We start from the raw sequence: 18,376 nt of genomic DNA, 5'->3' as shown, positions 1-18,376 counted from the left end.
AAGTTTACCCATACCTGGTCTTTCAAATGTAAGTTCCTAAATTACAATAACTCCATTGAAGAAAAAAACTTTTTATGTAAGAGACACATGCTGACCTAAAAGGAATGATTTACTGAGGATCACCAGAAAAAACAATAAATTAATGAATGTATGAATATGAAACACCTCTCAGTAACAGAATTTATGATCTCCTCCAGAATACTGTTTATTCTTGTTCTAATCATTCTTCAGCAGAATTTGCAACTTGACAAGCAAGGAGCATGAAGTTGTCAAAGCTACTTAAACATTTCACCTTGCTCCCTGAACAAAGTAATGAAAACAGTATGAGAACAATCCTTATAAACATAACAGGATAGCCACTAAAGAGAATGCCTTTCATAGTACAACTGCTTAACAGCAGAGCTTAAAACTTCAGCGATCAGACTGCAGACAGAATTTCAAGTAAGCTAAAGCCAATAGAAATCTTAACAAGTTAACATTTCTGGAAATGTAAACTGAGCTGATCTTTAGATAGAAGTCAGACAAGCACCTATCCTCAAAACCCTGGGTTACCAAACGAAAATATGTATTCTACAGCCACTTGCTGGTCTTATCTGATGAGCAAAAAACAGCAAATACTCTTCTCTATGCTTTCCAACTATATTTGAGAATAACTTTAAAAAGTCAAGTATACTTTGTTAAGATTACATCTACTATTTTCCCTTCAGAAGTTACTTAAACCAGGAATCTGTATTATAGGAACATTTATCACAATATTGCCAAATAATTGATGTAATAGTACACACACTGTTCCTAGTCGTCTGAAAGACGCTGCTCTCCTAATGTCCCTGGGAATACTACATCCGTTTAATCCCTTTTAAAAGAAGAAATGCAAATCAAATTTCAACGAAAAATGGTAAAAACAACGTAAAAAAGCAAACAAAAAAAATTACTGTTCCTTCTCATAAACTTCCTTGCACTCCTTTCAAAGTAATGTTGTAGTAACAGCTTATTTGCATCAGCCATTGTAGAGTAAGAAAAATCTTTAAGCTGACTCAACAGAAAGAAAACATAGTGCACGCAACTCATTAGTTACTCATTAGATCTGGTTAATAGGTTATGAAAAACTGTGAATTCCTACCTAAAATACTCCCTTAAAAATCTGGTACACTTTTTGAATATGCTGAAGCCAATTAAACTGCACCTGTATTAGCATTTTTCAGGAACCTTCCAAGTGCTATTACTCCCTAAATGGTGACATAACTATTTATAATAATTTTAATAATTAAAAGCCACATTTGTATTAAGCTTAGAACAAGATGCAGGTTTTTGGGGGAAAAAAAAAGGAAAGAATGCCAAAGCTTTTGTAAAATCTACTTCTCATGTAAATAAATATTTACAGGTATATTGCAAAGTCCAATAAAACCCATTAGCGATAAGCTCTGTAAACTACATCTTAATGGTGATTTTTTTAAAAAAATTATACACTAGTGTAGGATGTGAACAGTAACAGAAAAAAACCAAGAAAAATACATTTTACTCCTCTAAAAAAATGCCTTTACTTAGATGCTCATGCATGAAATAAATATTTGCATTAACTATTCCTCATTCAATAGTTTTCCTTTAAGCAACCTGATCTACTAGCATACTTAAAATCTGTTACAAAAGAAGCAGGATCTAGTACCTAGTAATAGTGGCCATTTAATACCTTGATCTTTGTGTCTCTAGAATTTTAACAAGTCCATTTATTGACCTAAAATAAAATAGAAAAATAGAAGTTAGATGAAAAAGCAAATGTAATATATTGCCTGAACAAGTTAACAGTATGAAAGCAGTATGAGAAATAGCACTACAACAATAACCCCAATTCTGTTATCAACTTCTCAAACAAATCAACACACATCCCAACAGACTTCAGTTTTGTGACTTTTTCATCTCCTAAGTAAGGGCTGGGGAACTTTACAGGTTCCAACAAGATACTCCCAGTGAGAAGTGCGTTTTTCTATCCACAACCCTTCGTGATACACTTCTGGGTCTAAGTGTTTTTACTTTTAGAATTCAAACCACTAATAAAGCTGTAAAATACTTCAAAAATTTCATGTTTCATTTTGATTATCATGGTATCAACAGAAAAAGATGGGGCATGTCTTTAATCGCTGACTTGAATCAGACAATTGGTTCTGCACCCATGACAATTTTTTGGGACCTCTTCCATATATCTTTGCATTTACTAGTGAACTCTGGCAGATTATTGTATTTTTTTGCTGGATGCTAATTCTGAAAAATGGGAACATCTGCCCAGAAATCTACGAGCATGGACACTTAAGACAAAGGCCTGTCCTTACTAAGTAACATCAAATCTTACACCTAGATAGGCAAACTGCTAAGAATGTGTAAGCACATAAAAGCATTGAAATGCCTTTAGAAAGAGCCAGTGTCTTCTCCCTTCTGAGCTAACGATTTGTGTCAATGTAATCATGAGATCTAATTTCTGTATTAACAAGAAGAAAGTAACTACATTTAAATAAATATATTTGAACCAATACAGTGTTAGTTATGCCAAACATTTCATACCTGACAGATGTTCTGACTTTATTCAATTCTTCCCCTGAAACCAAATCTGTTTTATTGATGATTATAAGATCAGCCAATGCAACCTGCCTATGCATTAAGGACCAAAAAAAAAAAAAAAAAAAAAGACAACATGAACAAACAAATACCTTTTCTGTAAGGCCAAAACACTACCTCTTCCACAGCACCAAAACAATAGTATAAGCATTGTTAGTAAAGAAAGGCAAGCATTAATGGAACCAGAATACCACAAGTATGTCTATATGTCTAAAGTACTACCAGCTTCTCCTTGAGGTTCTCTTCTGTGCCACAAGAGAAGCCTACCAAACTATAGTACTGCTAGGTTTTGAGTTTGGTTTGTTTTTTTTAAAAAAAGTCACTTAATGCAAAGTGCTTGGTGATTTATGAACTTCACAAGCCCCTACTTCTCCTGCACGCAGTCTTCAAAGTCATACTTGAAGTCTTTTTGCTTTATGAAGACTACCATTGTTACAATTACCCTATATCATTATGGATCCACATCTAGCAAAAAATATTCCTCTACCTCCAGTTCTACTTCAAGCAGCTGATCGATCCTAGCATGAAATTCTTTCTACCTCTTACCACTGATGGTTCCCCTTCACTTAGGTAAAATCCCATCCGACTTAAAATATGTATTAGAAGAGTCAGATCTTGGCAGAAAGGCCAAACAGAGCATGAAGTCACTTTTCTATTTTCTAACTCATTACATCAATCTACCTTGGTCTAAAAGCAAAGCAGAAAAAAGGCTCATAAAAGAAAAAGAAGTCATTTCTAATGACCTTCTATACAGCGCAGTTTCCAAATATATATATATTTATATATTTATTTTATTTTTTATGTATATATATATATTAAAAATAATAATAATTTATACATCCATACCGAGATGCTTCATTGACAAGGCCTTCTGGTTTTTCTTCTGTCAAGTGCTAGACAAAAATTAAAACAATTGGATTACCATATTCAAATGACAGACAGATTCATTTGCAATTAAAGGAAGTCAAACCCAATTCAGCTGAAGTATGTTTTTCACCAAGGTATTGTGAAAGATGGCATCTAAAATTTTTCTGCAAAATTACGGTGAAGAAGTAAATTTATACATTCACCATTACAGAAGCTTATAATTTTTATAAAAGCTCTTCCCTTTTAATGAATTTCATTATTAGAATGCTAAAGAGTTAGAAAACTTTTATATTTTAATCACTTTTCAGATTTACAAAGAAGTAAAAAAGTGACCATGATATAAAGTAATCATAGAAAAACATAACTGAAAAAATGAAAGTACAGTAATTTTACTAAGAAGTGTGATTTCAGCTGTTAAAGACAGATTAGGCTTGCAGTACAAGATTCATACATGTAATTGCATATTGCTTTTCTCTGAAAGATTTGACCAATTCTACTTCTACAGTAAAAACTGTAAAAATTGCTAACTTCTTCTGGGTTTGTACAAATAAACCATTACTCCTTGGCAAGTCTGCCCAACATCAGTGTTTGTGGCCTCTTCAGGCTTCAGTGGGAAGAAGAGTCAGTCAACACTGACAAAAGCAGAAGCTTCTGGTCACGCTGCAAGAGTTGAGTCATCTGCAACTTTGCGCTCCACCTGCCTGCCCAAGCTAACGTCCTCACAGAAAAACTAGTGAAAGAGAAAAAAATGCCTGCATCTGAAGCAGCAGCGTGGAGTTTAGCAACATAAAGTCTTACTTATGACTTTAGTCAGACAAAGTAACTGAGGCAGCAAAGGTTCAGTTACAAGTTATTTTCTGCCCATTCTCCTATGGAGGCAGCAATCACCAGGACAGAAGCATCACAGGCACCTGGAGGAAGTAAACCTTTAAAATGATGCTGTAATACTAGTAAGAGCTCACCACTTACGCTTTACATCTCTGGGAAGATCAGAGAGTCCTGTGCATTCCTTCTAAATGCTCTAAATGTACCAGGAATATTATTTTAAAATTTGATTTTAAAGACACAGGAATACTAAACGGGAAATTAGTAAATTAAAAAACCCTAGAAAACTATTTTTTCTTCAAGTAGAATTACCAGGCTTCTAACATTATTTGACCTGAAAAACAAAAAATATATTGCATAATGTCAGTCTGTCCCCTTAAAAAAAAGAAAAGAGGGGGCGGGGGGGAAGAGGAAAACCCAAAATTATTTCCTGATTGTGCACAACCTAAGCGGGGTAAAACAACATGATGACTTGGAGGGAACCTCTTCATTGACCCTTCCTTTGTAAACCTGTGTGTATTGATTCTATTGAATTAAATGTTGTCAGATTTGTTGCCCTGAAAAGAACAATGTCAGTAGTCCATCTGCCAAGTCCTGAAAATAGAGAACTGTCACTTCAAGCTAACCAACTATTTGCCCTTGATTAACAAAAAAATTGAGTATTTCGCATTGCTGGGTGACAAATCCGTTAGAGTTACAACTCATGATATCAACTACCACTTCAGTTTCAATTTGCCTGACTGGTCACAGAGTACTGTTTTTCAGCTTGTGATGGGTTGGTTCTTTGAAGAAGAACTGCTGTCTATTACCTCAATGTCATTACCTGTATGGCTTTCAAAATTCTTTGAATCACAAGCAGCTGTTGAGGTCAAGCTTTGCAACCAGAGGAATTGCACAAGTTAGCAAGTCCTCTATATAAAGCAAAAATAGTTTAGTTGCACATAAATGAGGAAGATTGACGTTTCTATTATTCTAAGTGGGTGTCAGTGTTGTACAGGCTTACTGATTAAATAATGTAAGAGTTTTCAGTAAGCTGTCATAACAGATAGAAAAGCTGAATGTTTCAAAATGTTTTTGTGTTGTTTCTGACATACTACATGAAAGTTTAAATATTAAAAATATATTTTTTAAACAACAATGTAGTGCTGCTGTGTGCAACACTACTGGATTAAATCAAATAAATCAGTGCTGCATGAAGCAACAGATAAACAGAAAAATATTTTTGCAAATAATAAAACGCATCTGAATTAGTATGAGGGCACTCAGCTGAAAAGGGGGCTGACTTAAGACATGCTGTGGTTCCTTGTGATAGCTGTGCTGATTTAAAGTCAGCTCCTGCTTAAGAGGGCAAATGGGCTCTCAGTCCCTTCCCCTGGTTCTCCTACCAACTCCTCTGGAAAACTCCTTGCAAAACACGATGGCCTAACTCTCCAAACTGGCTTGCTATGAGAATGGATCAGTTCTGTCCTGGAGCAACACAAACTGATGGGAGGACAGGACTGTCCCCTTCCAGTAAATCAGCTATTAGTACAGCTCAACTGAAATGAGAAACCCAAACAGTCCAAACAAAATCTTATAAAGAAGCAGTCACTTCCTTATTTTTTAACCACTATTCCCCAGTTCTCTCAGCTTTTTGCAGCCATTGTAAAATACAGAGCTATTAAAAACACTTCCATAGCATGATGGGATATTCATACCATCCCTTCTTAAGATCACTTTTATTTTGAATCCTGCAAAATCAGTATCTAACCAAAGTAGTCACTTCCTAAATTACTAAATTGCAAATAATTATACTTATGACTAGCTATTACAAAAAAAGTTCAACTATTTGGTTTAGTTGCAATTTCTGCTGTTACCAAAACTCATTGTTCTATAGGTCTGTTATTACATTACGCTTCATATAGATTATCATGCTCTTAATATACCTGCTCTTTTTGTCTGCTTCCATATTATGAAGTAATCTCTTAATCTGAAATGCTGCTTGGCTCTCTCATCATTCCTCACCACACCTGCCATCACATTAGCACCCTTCCCAATTTGAGCCCTAACTCACTTGTTATCACACTGCTATCAGAGGTCTGTTTTTACTCCTCCCAAGTAACATGGACCAATGACACTCTGCAAGACAAATTTCTCCACTGTTTTTACAGTAATCTAAATGGATCTGGAATCTAAATCTATCTGGAATACAGCCAAGATTCCTGAGCGAAATGATAGAGTCTATTTCAAAACTAGGAGTCAAGTATCTAGCAACCTGACAACTCAGCAGACATACAGCTGTGTTGGTAAGAATCTCAACTGCTACGGACATCAGTACTTCCCTGTTCCCGTTCAAAATACAGTATTCATGTACCACAGCAACTGAAATACATCCTCATCTGCTGTAAGAATTAAAGCTATTATAAAAATGTAATTAATCCACATGAACATTATTGCAACAGCTGTTCTAATGCTGCAGTTTTAAACCAAGTAACAAATCCAGTAACCTACCTGCAAGCCATGCTTTGCATCAACAACAGATACAATACCTAGAAGATAATAAAATAGTATAGAAATCTGCTGAAAGCAACAATTTAACAACTTGTTACTTTTATACTTGTACAGAAGTTTACAATATCATCACATTTACAACTGATTATAATACTTCCAATGTGTCTGAATGTTAGGCTTATCACCTAATTATTTTGTTACCCCTATCCATGGTAAAAAAATGTCTACCAAACCCGATGAGAGAAATTCTCACAAGGTAGATGCCTCTCCTCCTTCTTCCAGTACAGCAAATGGCAGAGGTATGCTTTTACAGGTTACTGAAACAAATTAGGGGGGCTGAGGTATGCAGTTATTCTGATTGCAAGTGACCAGGAATCTGCAAATCTCTGCCAGAAACTTATGAAGCTATTTCCTATTCAACGGAATGTATCCTTGTTAAGATGAGTATTTCATAGACTGACCAAAGTATTAGGACTTTATTAAAAAAAAAAAAAAATAATCAACATTCAACGTGCTCTTTAACTACATACACATAGTGATGTTTTGTATCACAGTAAATGCCGATTTTTCTTGGAACACAGCAAATACTAGAGCTAACATGAGTACAGTAGGCAAAGAAGGCAAAAAAACAAAAAACAAAAGGCAGAGGAGTCCAGACGTTGACAAATTATGAGTTCAGGAATAATGACACCATTTAAGAAACACTACAGGGGAGGCGACACGACGGACACACGACGACCTGTACTATTACTCCTAAATAATCTTTTGTAACATCTAATTAATGAGGTTTTTCTCCCCCTTACACCACAATCAAGATCTCTCCATATCTGATCCCTTAGCAAAGCATTACACAACTTTTGTTGGATTCAGCAAACTGAAACAGCTCACCAAATATATCAACAAGCATCAGAATAAGCACATGGATCTCCCATCAGCAAATGTGGGGATGTGAAAACCAAGATCATGCATTTCAAACATCTTTTGAAACCTTGCCTTAAATGATAACAATATGTTACACTAAATCCAGATACAGAATGCCAACACATTAGAAAACAAGCTTGCACTTCTTACCATCAAGATAGATGTCACTTCCCAGCTCAGAATCAACCCAGAACATGGAGGCCACAGCTCCTAAGGAGTGCAGTACCTTTAGTTGCAAAACTGATAGTTTCCAGTAATTATCTAGTAAATTATTTCCAGTAGATTATTCCCAGTAAACTATCAATATTCAGACATTTCATAGAAGTCTATTTTTAGTGCTGTACTTGAAACTCCTCTCTTCCAAACTCAGAAAGCATCACAGATGTCAAATACCCAACCACATAGTTGACTTAACAACAGCTATCAAAGCATTATACTTGTGTGCACGTCCACAGCTATAACTACAAAAAGCTTTAAAATCCTCACAATTCCAGATGCATGTTAAGATGTCTAAATTACCTTTACTCAGTAATATCAACTATCTGTCATTAGTATAGTCCAAGGCTCCCTCATTTCTAAAAAATTCTGTACTCTTTACAGCCACTGTTTCCAGGTCAGGACACAGAGATTAAAAAAGAAGCAGATAAAAGAAGGAGATAAAATAGTTAAAGAAAAATGGAATTGGGACATTTGAGAGAAAGCAGGTCCCTAGGAGGGACCTTTTCTTCACTGGCTTCTATAAACTCTCATATGCAGTTTCTTACATCATAAAGCAAGAGAATGAAGAAAGTCAAAAGTAACTGGATCTAGAAGAGAATGTTTCCCTTAATTATCTCAGGTGTGGTACAGGAAAGCTTCTGGGTTTAGATAATTTCAAGATATATTGAGTTAAGAAGTATCTAAAGCAGCTTCAATTTGTAGATACAGTACTGGAAAGAAAGTTTACAAGGGTAAACCATGCCTGATCAATCTGGGAAGGCCATACCCAGCTTCTTGTGGAAAAAAAATTATTGTATTTGTGGACATGTGGAGAGCACTGTATACTGTTTACATCACCTCTAGTATTTTTTCTCCAACACTGGCTACAAAGATATTCTAGCAACCAAGCTCGGACATTACCAGTCTGAATGAAAAGACAACTTGGTAAAACTGGTTGCACAGTCAAGCTCTAAAGGGTGCAGTTAATGGGTCATACCCTGTCTGGAAGCCAGCAGTACGTACAGGACTACAGTGGTTTACTCTGGGACCTGTCGTGTTCAATGTCTCCACCAGGAAACCAGGAGGGGATGGAAGACATGACTGTCAAGTTTGCAGAGAACATCAGAAAGGAACAGTTAATATATCTAAGGGCAGAGCTATCTTTCAGAGGGATCTGGACAGATGAGGAATGGCCAAGCAGAACCTAATGAAATTCAGCAGGGAAGAATGCTGAGTAATACACTTAAGAACAAAGAGCCTCTGGCAATGACACTGGCTGGGGAGCAGGTCTACAGAGATGGCCCTGGGGGTCTGGTAGGCAGCAAGCTGAGGGAGGTTATTTTCCTCTATTTAGCACCTTCAAGCCCACACCTGGCTAGCACTTCCAGCATGGGGATCCTCCATACGGGAAAGACATCAGCACAGGACAACAAGACAGTTGAGTCTGAAGCACAGGCCCTATAATGAGAAATGTGGGAGAACTGCATTTGTTCAGCTTGGAGAAGGGACAGTTTCTGTGGAACCTAACAACAGCCTCTCTGCTACCTACAGGTGAGTCACTGAGAAGATGGAGCCAGGCTGTGGCAGAAGGATGGGAGACAACTGTAGTATGATGAAGTAAGAAAGGTTCAGACCACATGTATCAGAAAAATTACTTATCACCATGAAAAGGTAAGCACAGAACAGGTTACCTGGACAGGTGTGTCATGTTTATCCTAAGAGGATGGAGATATATAACTGGATATCCCAAAGACCCTGGTCCTATGTTATAGCTGACCCTGCTTTGGGCAGGAGTTTGGACTAAAGACCTCTTAACATCCCTTCCAAACTGAATTATTCTATGTTTATATGATTCTAGTATTTTTTAAATGCTAGGTCTCCTTATCCACTGAATTTCCATCCAGATTAGGTGCTTCTGAAATAATGAAACATGTAGTACTCTCTCTTCTTTGTGTAGTCATTTGTATTTCCTCAGGATGTAAAATGGAACATACTAAACTGATGAGTCGAGCAAAAAAAAAAATCAGCAAGTATTTGGACAACTGAGACCACATTCTATCAGGGACTTGGAATCTGTGACCTGACACCTGTGTACTACACATAGCCTAGGAGCATGCTACTACCATCTTCTGCTAGAACAGCCCTGTAAAACAGATTCTAGCAACTGCAGGATGTGCTGTATAAAAAAAATAAATCAGTAACTAAACTCACTTTTAACCCCTAAAACTGTCCACCTGAAGTGACAAGATGCAGTCCTCCAAACATCACTCTGTATCAAAACCAAATACTACCAAAAAAAAAATAAAAATGTCAGTTGTTACATCCTACATGAGTAAGCACTGTGAACAAGGACCACAACATCTAATGGTTTTCTGGTATCTATTGATTTTTTTTCCAAAAAGCTTAATAGTTTTCCAATTTGACTCACACAGAATTTGTGTGTAACAGAGGCCAAATCAATGTCCTATGAAAACTTAGCTTTGAGCTGGAAACCATCAGTCTCCTAAATGGGAAACTACTAAAGCTTCTGGTAAGAATTTCCTTTACTTTCAATCAACAACACATTTTTCATTGACATGGTTCAAAGAAAAATGTTTTAGATAGCTATTACCAAAATGAGCTCAAGTTTAAACATCTTTTTATAAAAAATATCACTGAAGAGCACAGAAGGATTTTGTGAGATCTATCACTGTTCCGTGCTTACCAGAAGAATGTATTAGTCTTTCTCACAGTATATTTCATGACCTCAGAAAATATAAGGTCTACCACAACCCATGTAACAATACACCAGATGCTAATAATTTATACTTTGGAAGGAGCCAAGTAGAACCGCAAAAGCCTACTGAAAACTCCTAATTTCAGATTATGCTTCTCTTCTCCAAGCCAAGCGTCTTCTCTTGACAGGAATGTATTTTAACTGGATTTCTGTTAAGCTTTAGAATCCATCTAGAGCAAGTTCAAAAAAGAAAAATACCCAATCAAACCATCCCACCCACAACCCTGCTTCTGCACCTTACCCAATTCAGTTTTAGTCTATAGAGTGATCAAAGCAGGTGCATGACAACTCACCACTTTATATTATGGTTTGCACCATGAACTGACTGGTGAGCAAATAAGCACTTCATAAAAACAGAGTAATTAACATGGTTATGAAAAGCATGATGTGAACTACCTGGATCTGCCAAACCAGTTGTTTCTAACAATATGTAGTCAAATTTTCCTCTCTTCTGCATCAGGTTCTCAATAGCCTTCACACCATTGTCCCTGTAAGAAGAAACAAACCTGAGAACAGGGAAAACTAGCTAAAATATGCATTTTCTGACGCAGAACACAATATCATTACCATCAAAGCCCAAGTCTGGACTCACAGTCTACAAAGAAAATTCAGTCATCAAGCTGCTCCTCTAATATTAAGCAAATTGTAGTCTTCTGTTTCATTTTAGTCTGAAAATAGTATTCACCTACTCCTGACAGGGATGGTAAAGGTGATTTAAATTAAGATTTGTTTTCTAACAATAAAAACCCTGTAAAGGACAGTAGGGCTGTGTAAATATGTAACTATTTAGTTTGGCAGTTCAGATTACAAAAAGAAAGGAGGAGTGTGGAGGGGTGTGGGAGAACTGAACTGTGTTCTCCTGCCTTTCCACCTCACCTACAGCAAAATTACAAGTCATTTACTGAAAAGTGAGCTGATGAAGTCGGACTGAAGCAGAAATGTATGACATATTATAAGAAACCAATGTATACAAAACATAGCAGCTATGTCAGCATTCCTTACATCCCAGTTCAACATAATGCAACAGGGTCTTATGTTTTCCACTTACTATCCAAATTTAAGGCATAGGACCTGTTCTTCCAAATTTTCAGGACAAACAAGCCATCATCTTCACTACAAAACTAGCACAAATAATCCACCATTCAAACAAACAGAATAAAAACATGTCAAAGAACAAAATACATTCCTGCTTTTTAATGCAATCATCAGCTTACAATTTTGAATACTGTGTTTCACTGCGTCACCAAAAGGTTGTTCCTCCACCCTTTCTGAGGTATACAATATTCAATATCAACCAACATATAGAAAAAGAAACACAGACTAAGTATTTAATGTGGAAATTAGGAAACCTGAGTCCTAGTTCCAGCCTCCCTGAATCTTTAGCTCTCTCTATAAAAGCATGTAATACTAACAGAAGGAGGAGAGCTACCTACCCTACAATACCCTGATGGTGTATAAATTGGTATTTAGATTATTTTTATGAAAGGCACCAAGTCCAATTCCTGCAAAGCAGCAAAAGGAAATAAACTTCTACTTCCAAAATTTCAATTCTTGTTTTATCTGACAAAAAAAAAAAAGTCTCAATCAATAATACTACCATTCAGTTTTAGGAATCAAACCCTGGATGTCATCTGTCCTCTATTTCCCCAAAACCCACTGTAAGAACCTATTCAGTAGTCTCCTTCCTTACTTTACTGAACAGCACAGGCAGCCATTTCTGAGCTCCAGCCATTCTTCATAGAGTTCTCCCCCTTGACTGATTGCCAGGGATTTCTCCAAGGCACTTCCTGGAAATATAAGTAGTACTGTAATTTTAATCTATGAATTCGTACGACAATGCCTGCAAAAGAGATATGAAAATTCAAGTTGGTCTCAGAAGAAAAAAAAATATCCAGGAGTAAAAATGTTTCTGACGTTCTTCAGAAATTAGTATTTTCGATTTTATGAGAAATTTAAAAGCCGAAGTCAAGTTGGTCCAACAAAGACCAAAAACCAGACGACAGAAGTACTGCATAAGTGCCACTACTTTTCTAAAGGAAAGGGAAGGCAGCCTCTACCTCTATATCAAATAAAGGCTCTGTCTATACATTTTATTTCAGGCTCCATGACCAGAAAAACGGTCATCTTTGCTGATGAAAATAAGCAAAATACCACCACCACCACAGTGCAAACTATAAACAACACTGACTATGGTACAGATACGACGTTATAGCCATAAAGTTAAAAATCCTGAGAAAGAAAGCAAAGAGTTCAAAGAACTACAGACACCAAGCAGACATCTCCCCACTTTCTCAGTCTAGGATAATTTGTGATCTGTAAGTGGCTGAGAGGAAAGGAAAGAAAAGAAAAGATTATCTACCAACACATTATTTTAATTTCCACTTGCTTGAAACTGAGTAGGACAACTGGAGGTACAGCACTTCCAACAGGGCGATACGTTCATTGACTCTGAGGGACCGAATTTATGTACAAAACAGATTAATGCATAGCATTATTTTATGAACACCAGCCAAAAGACTTTCTGCCCCTCTGAAGACTGAGGTACATCCATGATTTCAGTAATTGATTTAAAACTACTATGTTTTTGATTTCCAGCAATTTTATATATTTGTCATTGTACAGCTAAAAAAAAAAGTTTATGCGGGTTTACATACCTTCTCCAAACTCATTCAGAATAACTGCTATTCTTTTATCATGCTGTTCTGTCAGTATGTAATTTAAAAGAGTTGTTTTCCCAGCTCCTAGAACACAGACGACATTTCTATTAAAATGTTTTTAAAAAGCTTGAATTTTCAAATAAAAAGGAAATACTGTCGCACACATGCATGCTTTGAACAAATCTGATCTCTTTTGAAATACAAGTTTTCATTCCTGTATCCTGGTGTTCTACTGTAACACCGTAAAAATTAATTTGTAGAGACACTTGACCCCACGGAACTATCAGCACTTTAAGTCTCAGCTTTACAAGACCCTAGTTTTCCATCCACTAAGTGTCGGTGCTTGATAAACTTTCAAGTCCCCTACTAGCTGGGCAGTCTTTTCCTAGAAAACGCATATTTTTTTCTCTTAATAAAAGGCGCACTTATTCTTCTCCCTCCCACTGTTTTTTCTGACCAGCCCTTTTGTCATCAATAATCACTGATGTACTATTAACTGCCATTAGACAAGGCACTGTTAAGCAAGGCATTTGAAAAACCTCTAATACCACAGTACTAACATGCACAAAATCACAGCCAAGTGAAGTCGGTACGCAACCTTCCTTCCCTGCCTTCAGGGTTTTCTGAGAGTACAATGCACTACAACTGCTACAACTTGGCAATGCAAAACGTAACCTCCTCTTCACCATACCTAACTATACCTGAAGCTCCCAATAACTGCGCAGGTTTAAGAGAGGAAGTTAAGAGCTAAGCCTCACATTCTTAAGATTGCAACTCAGTCTGCACTTAATCGAGACAAATACATTGCACTATTCTGACGTGAAAAGGCAAAAAGTGTTTTGTCAAACGTGACTGGAACAAACCGGACCCTGTGAACAGGCTGATAAAACCAGCAACAGGAGCTTGTGCAGCTGTTCAAAGCTGGTCTGCAAACCTAACCGGAACCGTCCTTACCAGGCGCGGCGTGAGGTCCCTGCGCGGAGAACGCGGTGCAGCGCTGAACGAGCGGCGCTCCCGCCCGCCCTGCCGCCAGGGCCTCGCGCAGCCACCCGGCTGCGGGCACGGCGGCTGCCGCCCGCCCTGCCGGGGCACCTCCCCGCCCGCCCTGCCGCCCAGGGCTGCCCCGCTGCCCAGCTCTCACTCGGGGGCCTCCCGACGCCCACGAACCGAAGCCCGCAGGCCCGCCGCACAGCACCGGCAGCCGCCGGCGGGGAAGCGGGGCGGGCCGCTCCTCACCCAAGTATCCCGTGATGATCGTCACGGGGATCTTCTCGCTGGGGCCGGACTCGGTCTCCTCCGCGCTGCCGGCGTCTATCGGGACCAGGTCGGGGCAGTCTTCGTCCTCCATGAGGGAGCGGGCCCCTGCCGCTCCGTGCAGCCTAGCCAGCCCCGGCTGGGGAGGAGGGAGAGGCGCAGGGCGGGCTATACGGCGATGCCACCCGGGGCAAGGCGCCGCTCGCCCCTCAGCCGCGTTCCCCCCGCCACAGCCACCGTCCCCTTCCCACAGCCCCGCCGCGACCCGCCACTCACCTGCGCCCACCCGACGCCGCCTGGCGCCACGCAGCCCACGTCACGGACCGGCGTCGCCCCCTCGGCGCGTGCGCCCTGGCCCTCATGGCGGCCTCGGGCCGCGCGCTGCCGCGCAGGCGCAGCAGGAGGAAAGGAGGGGCGGGGCGGGGAGGGCGGGGCGGGCTGGGCGCTGCGTCGGTTAGCGGCCGGCGGCGGGGCAGGCTGAGGGGGGCTGGGGCAGGCTGAGGGGGGCGGTGGCGGGGTGCCGCCCGTCAGCCGCCGCTCCAGGAGGCTGGGTCCTTCTGCCCCGTCTGAGGAAAATAAATGTCGGTTCTGACCCAAAGGGAACGCTAAAGACGTCCCGGTTTGGTCAGCAAACCTTGGGTGGGGAGACGTGCTCTCTTTTATTTATAATCAAATAAAATTAAGCTACAAATTGAATGGCGGCTTTGTCTGTTTTCCACTAGATACATTAAGGAGGCATTTACGTGTGTAAGACCTATCTGCAGTTAATTTCAGCAGGGTTGTAAATGCGCCAGCTTTTTGTGGACCGTAGCTTTAGAAAAGCAGTAATACACCTTCCATTTCTTATGTCAAAACGTGTAAATGTAATAGTAGTGGAGGAGGCATGAGAAGAGATTTGCCTTATGCACACTCCCCAGACCCCAGGTGTGGTTCTTTGCTCTCAGATAAGGTCCAGTAACACCAGTTTGAGGTCAGACTGATGAAGTATGTCAGGCTTTATCTTCTTTGTATGCTTGCCAGCTTGTATGGCAATAAATATACTTAGTATTAATCCCTGAATCATCCTATGTAGGTTAAAACATTTATTTAATACTGAAGATATTCCACTCTAAATACTTTGCCTTTACTTGAGTCATTCTGGCCAAAAGCATGTAAAACTGTGGTCTAAAGAGTGGTCAAGTAACTTACTTAAGCCATTAATTCATCTTGGCCTTGGAGACACAACTTACTTTATTCCAACAGAAACACCTGCGGCTACATGATTGTTCAGATAGTAAATTTGTGAAAGAAATGCTGTAGTTTCCTTTCATTGTAGTTAAAATAACTCATGCTGTTCTACACTATAAATCTTCAGCCAGCTCTGTGGAGTGTCAGCAGCAGTACAAGCATAAAACTTTAGAGTTTAGCAAGGTCTTAGGCCTAGGTAACTTCAGTAAATAAGGGTAGCTGAACACAAATCAGTTGTGGAGTTTCTTTTGTTGTGGAAGGCAGTAAATCTCATCCATTCATTATAAGGTGTGAGTATAGTCTGTTGATCTGTAAGTTTCAGGACCGATATGTGATAAAATGCATCTTTTTGCATCCTTGTTTCAGCCACTTGGGTCATCCCCTTGAATGACACACCCTGTTTTATAGGGAAAACCTGACCAATTTTTTCAAAGCTCTGTCTGGCAGAGCTCTGAACAATGGTTTATGGTTTTTCTGTCCTGAGGCTGCTCAACATTATTTAGTTCTGTTATTAGGGATTAGCTAAGAAATCTTAACATTTTCACTGCAAGAAAGCTGTGGGGTAAAAGAAGAAAAAAATCAGAAAGGTGTTGGGAACTATCAGCTTATCATCACACAGTGTATAAAAGCCTGTAAAAGTCATCTTTCATAAATTAGACTATTTGTAATACTGAAATTTCATTTACATGACAGTGAGACATCTGGTGCTAGGGAAGAAAAAGGTGATGAAACTAGTGTCCTGGTTCTTTAAGCTGTTCTGCTTTTTATCAGGTCACATGACACTGCTCATTATTTTTCTTTTGAACAAAATTACCTAAAATAAATCCTGTGGTTTCTGCGTTTCCTTTTGGTTTCTTTAAAGATTATATTCAAACATTAGAATTTTGCTCTGAGTATTAACTGTCTTTGTGTTTCTACTGAACTGCGTAAGAAAACCTACTTTGTAAAAGTAAATGCAAAACCTGCATATTCTTTTGTGGCAGCTACAATGAGCAGAGCAAACCTAAATCTGGGTGACACAGCTGGAGTGTTTTATTTTAAGATACTTGTAGACCAAACATACAACATCAGAAAGCAGTAAAGTGTTGACGGATACCAGGAAGTCTTGTTACTTCAGGTGGCTGCAACTGAAATAAGCCTTCCCACATAGTGAAGGTCTCATTGCAAACAAAGCTGTTTGCTTCAGGCTGAGTTGGATGATGAACAAAAATGGAGGAGAGTTGGGGAAGATGATTGTAAGAGCCATGAAAATAGGGAAAAGGATACACTGAAGAGCATTACAACTTACTGCTTCCTGATACAGTAGGAAGTAGAGCACGATCTGATTGAAACAACAGGAAAAGAAAATCATTGGTCTTTCAATATTCTGTGGAATATGACAGCCTTAAAGGATCATGACTGCTGGAGAAGAAGGTTCCTTTATGGTACTACCAGTCTGTATAGTACAATGTAGTTCAAGCATCACAGAGAAAGGGGTTGTTGCAAAATCATACAGTGGTGCCAGATTTTTTGAATTATAATTAACCTGCAAAACAATGCGGAAACAGAAATTAAGTTCACTTCTGATATCAGCTCAGTAGCTGCTGAGCAGGCCCATGTATGTCTCAAAATGTAAGCCAGCAAGCAGAAACATAACTTTAGTATGATTTGCATACTCCCCTGGTACATTTACTTCTTTCTTGCCTGTTATCTGTGTTTATTTTTATATTAAACTATCTCTATTTTCTTATCTGTACTCAGATTGACAGCTTCTCCTGACAACTGGACTTTACTTTTCTTTGAAGAATGCAGATTATTCACACTGTGCAAGAGAAGGAAGAGCTTAATTCAGTCAGCGCACCTGCTTTTTAACACTGTTTTATGACATGTGCTCGATATGCTGTTATGATATGAAACCTGGTGAAACTAAGACAATTAGATTAAAGGTATGGATTATAGCTGGGGTTTAAATATCAACATACATCATAGAATCATAGAATCATTTAGGTTGGAAAAGTCCACCCATTAACCCAGGACTGGCAAGTCCATCACTAAACCATGTCCCTAAGCACCACATCTACATGTCTTTTAAGCACCTCTGGGGATCGTGATTCCACCACCTCCCTGGGCAGCCTGTTCCAATGCTTGACCACCCTTTCAGTGAAGAAATTTTTGCTAATATCCAGCCTAAATCTCCCCTGGTGTAACTTGAGGCCTCTTGTCCTGTCACTAGTTATCTGAGAGGAGGCCTACCCCCACCTGCCTATAACCTCCTTTCTGGTAGATGTAGAGAGGCAGGAAGATTCCCTGGCCCCAGCCCTGGCCCCGAGTCTCCTCCAGACTAAACAGCCCCAGTTCCCTCAGCTGCTCCTTGTAAGACCTGTGCTCCAGACCCTTCACCAGCCCCATTGCCCTTCTCTGGACACACTCCAGCACCTCAATGTCTTTCTTGTAGTGAGGTGCACAAAACTGAACACAGGATTTGTGGGGCAGCCTCACCAGTGCAGGGGGACAGTCCCTTCCCTTGCCCTGCTGGCCACACTGTTTCTGCTACAAGCCAGGGTGCTGCTGGCCT

At 39.3% G+C, this 18,376-nt stretch overlaps 1 protein-coding gene across 7 annotated transcripts in view; it reads right to left on the bottom strand.

Moving 5' to 3' along the window:
* LOC130142479 (zinc-regulated GTPase metalloprotein activator 1A-like) overlaps nt 1–14,972 on the bottom strand; it is a 29,047-nt gene extending 14,075 nt beyond the window's left edge. The window contains exons 1-10 of one of the 7 annotated variants that reach the window (XM_056324500.1): nt 14,872–14,972; nt 14,578–14,734; nt 13,339–13,425; nt 12,375–12,471; nt 11,081–11,172; nt 7,861–7,920; nt 6,790–6,827; nt 3,454–3,500; nt 2,554–2,640; nt 1,688–1,732 (exon numbers count right to left, since the gene is read on the bottom strand). In XM_056324500.1, coding sequence (XP_056180475.1) covers nt 1,688–1,732; nt 2,554–2,640; nt 3,454–3,500; nt 6,790–6,827; nt 7,861–7,920; nt 11,081–11,172; nt 12,375–12,471; nt 13,339–13,425; nt 14,578–14,689 — 665 coding nt within the window. In that variant the 5' untranslated portion in view covers nt 14,690–14,734; nt 14,872–14,972. The other 6 variants (XR_008819422.1, XM_056324498.1, XM_056324496.1 and 3 more) reach the window with 6 other exon arrangements.
* Between the last annotated feature and the right edge of the window lie 3,404 nt (nt 14,973–18,376).

The sequence above is a fragment of the Falco biarmicus genome, chromosome Z (genome assembly GCF_023638135.1).
Source record: "Falco biarmicus isolate bFalBia1 chromosome Z, bFalBia1.pri, whole genome shotgun sequence".
NCBI classification, from domain to species: domain Eukaryota; kingdom Metazoa; phylum Chordata; class Aves; order Falconiformes; family Falconidae; genus Falco; species Falco biarmicus.
Note: the sequence above shows the minus strand (reverse complement) of the source record. Positions and strands in the feature narration are given on the sequence as shown.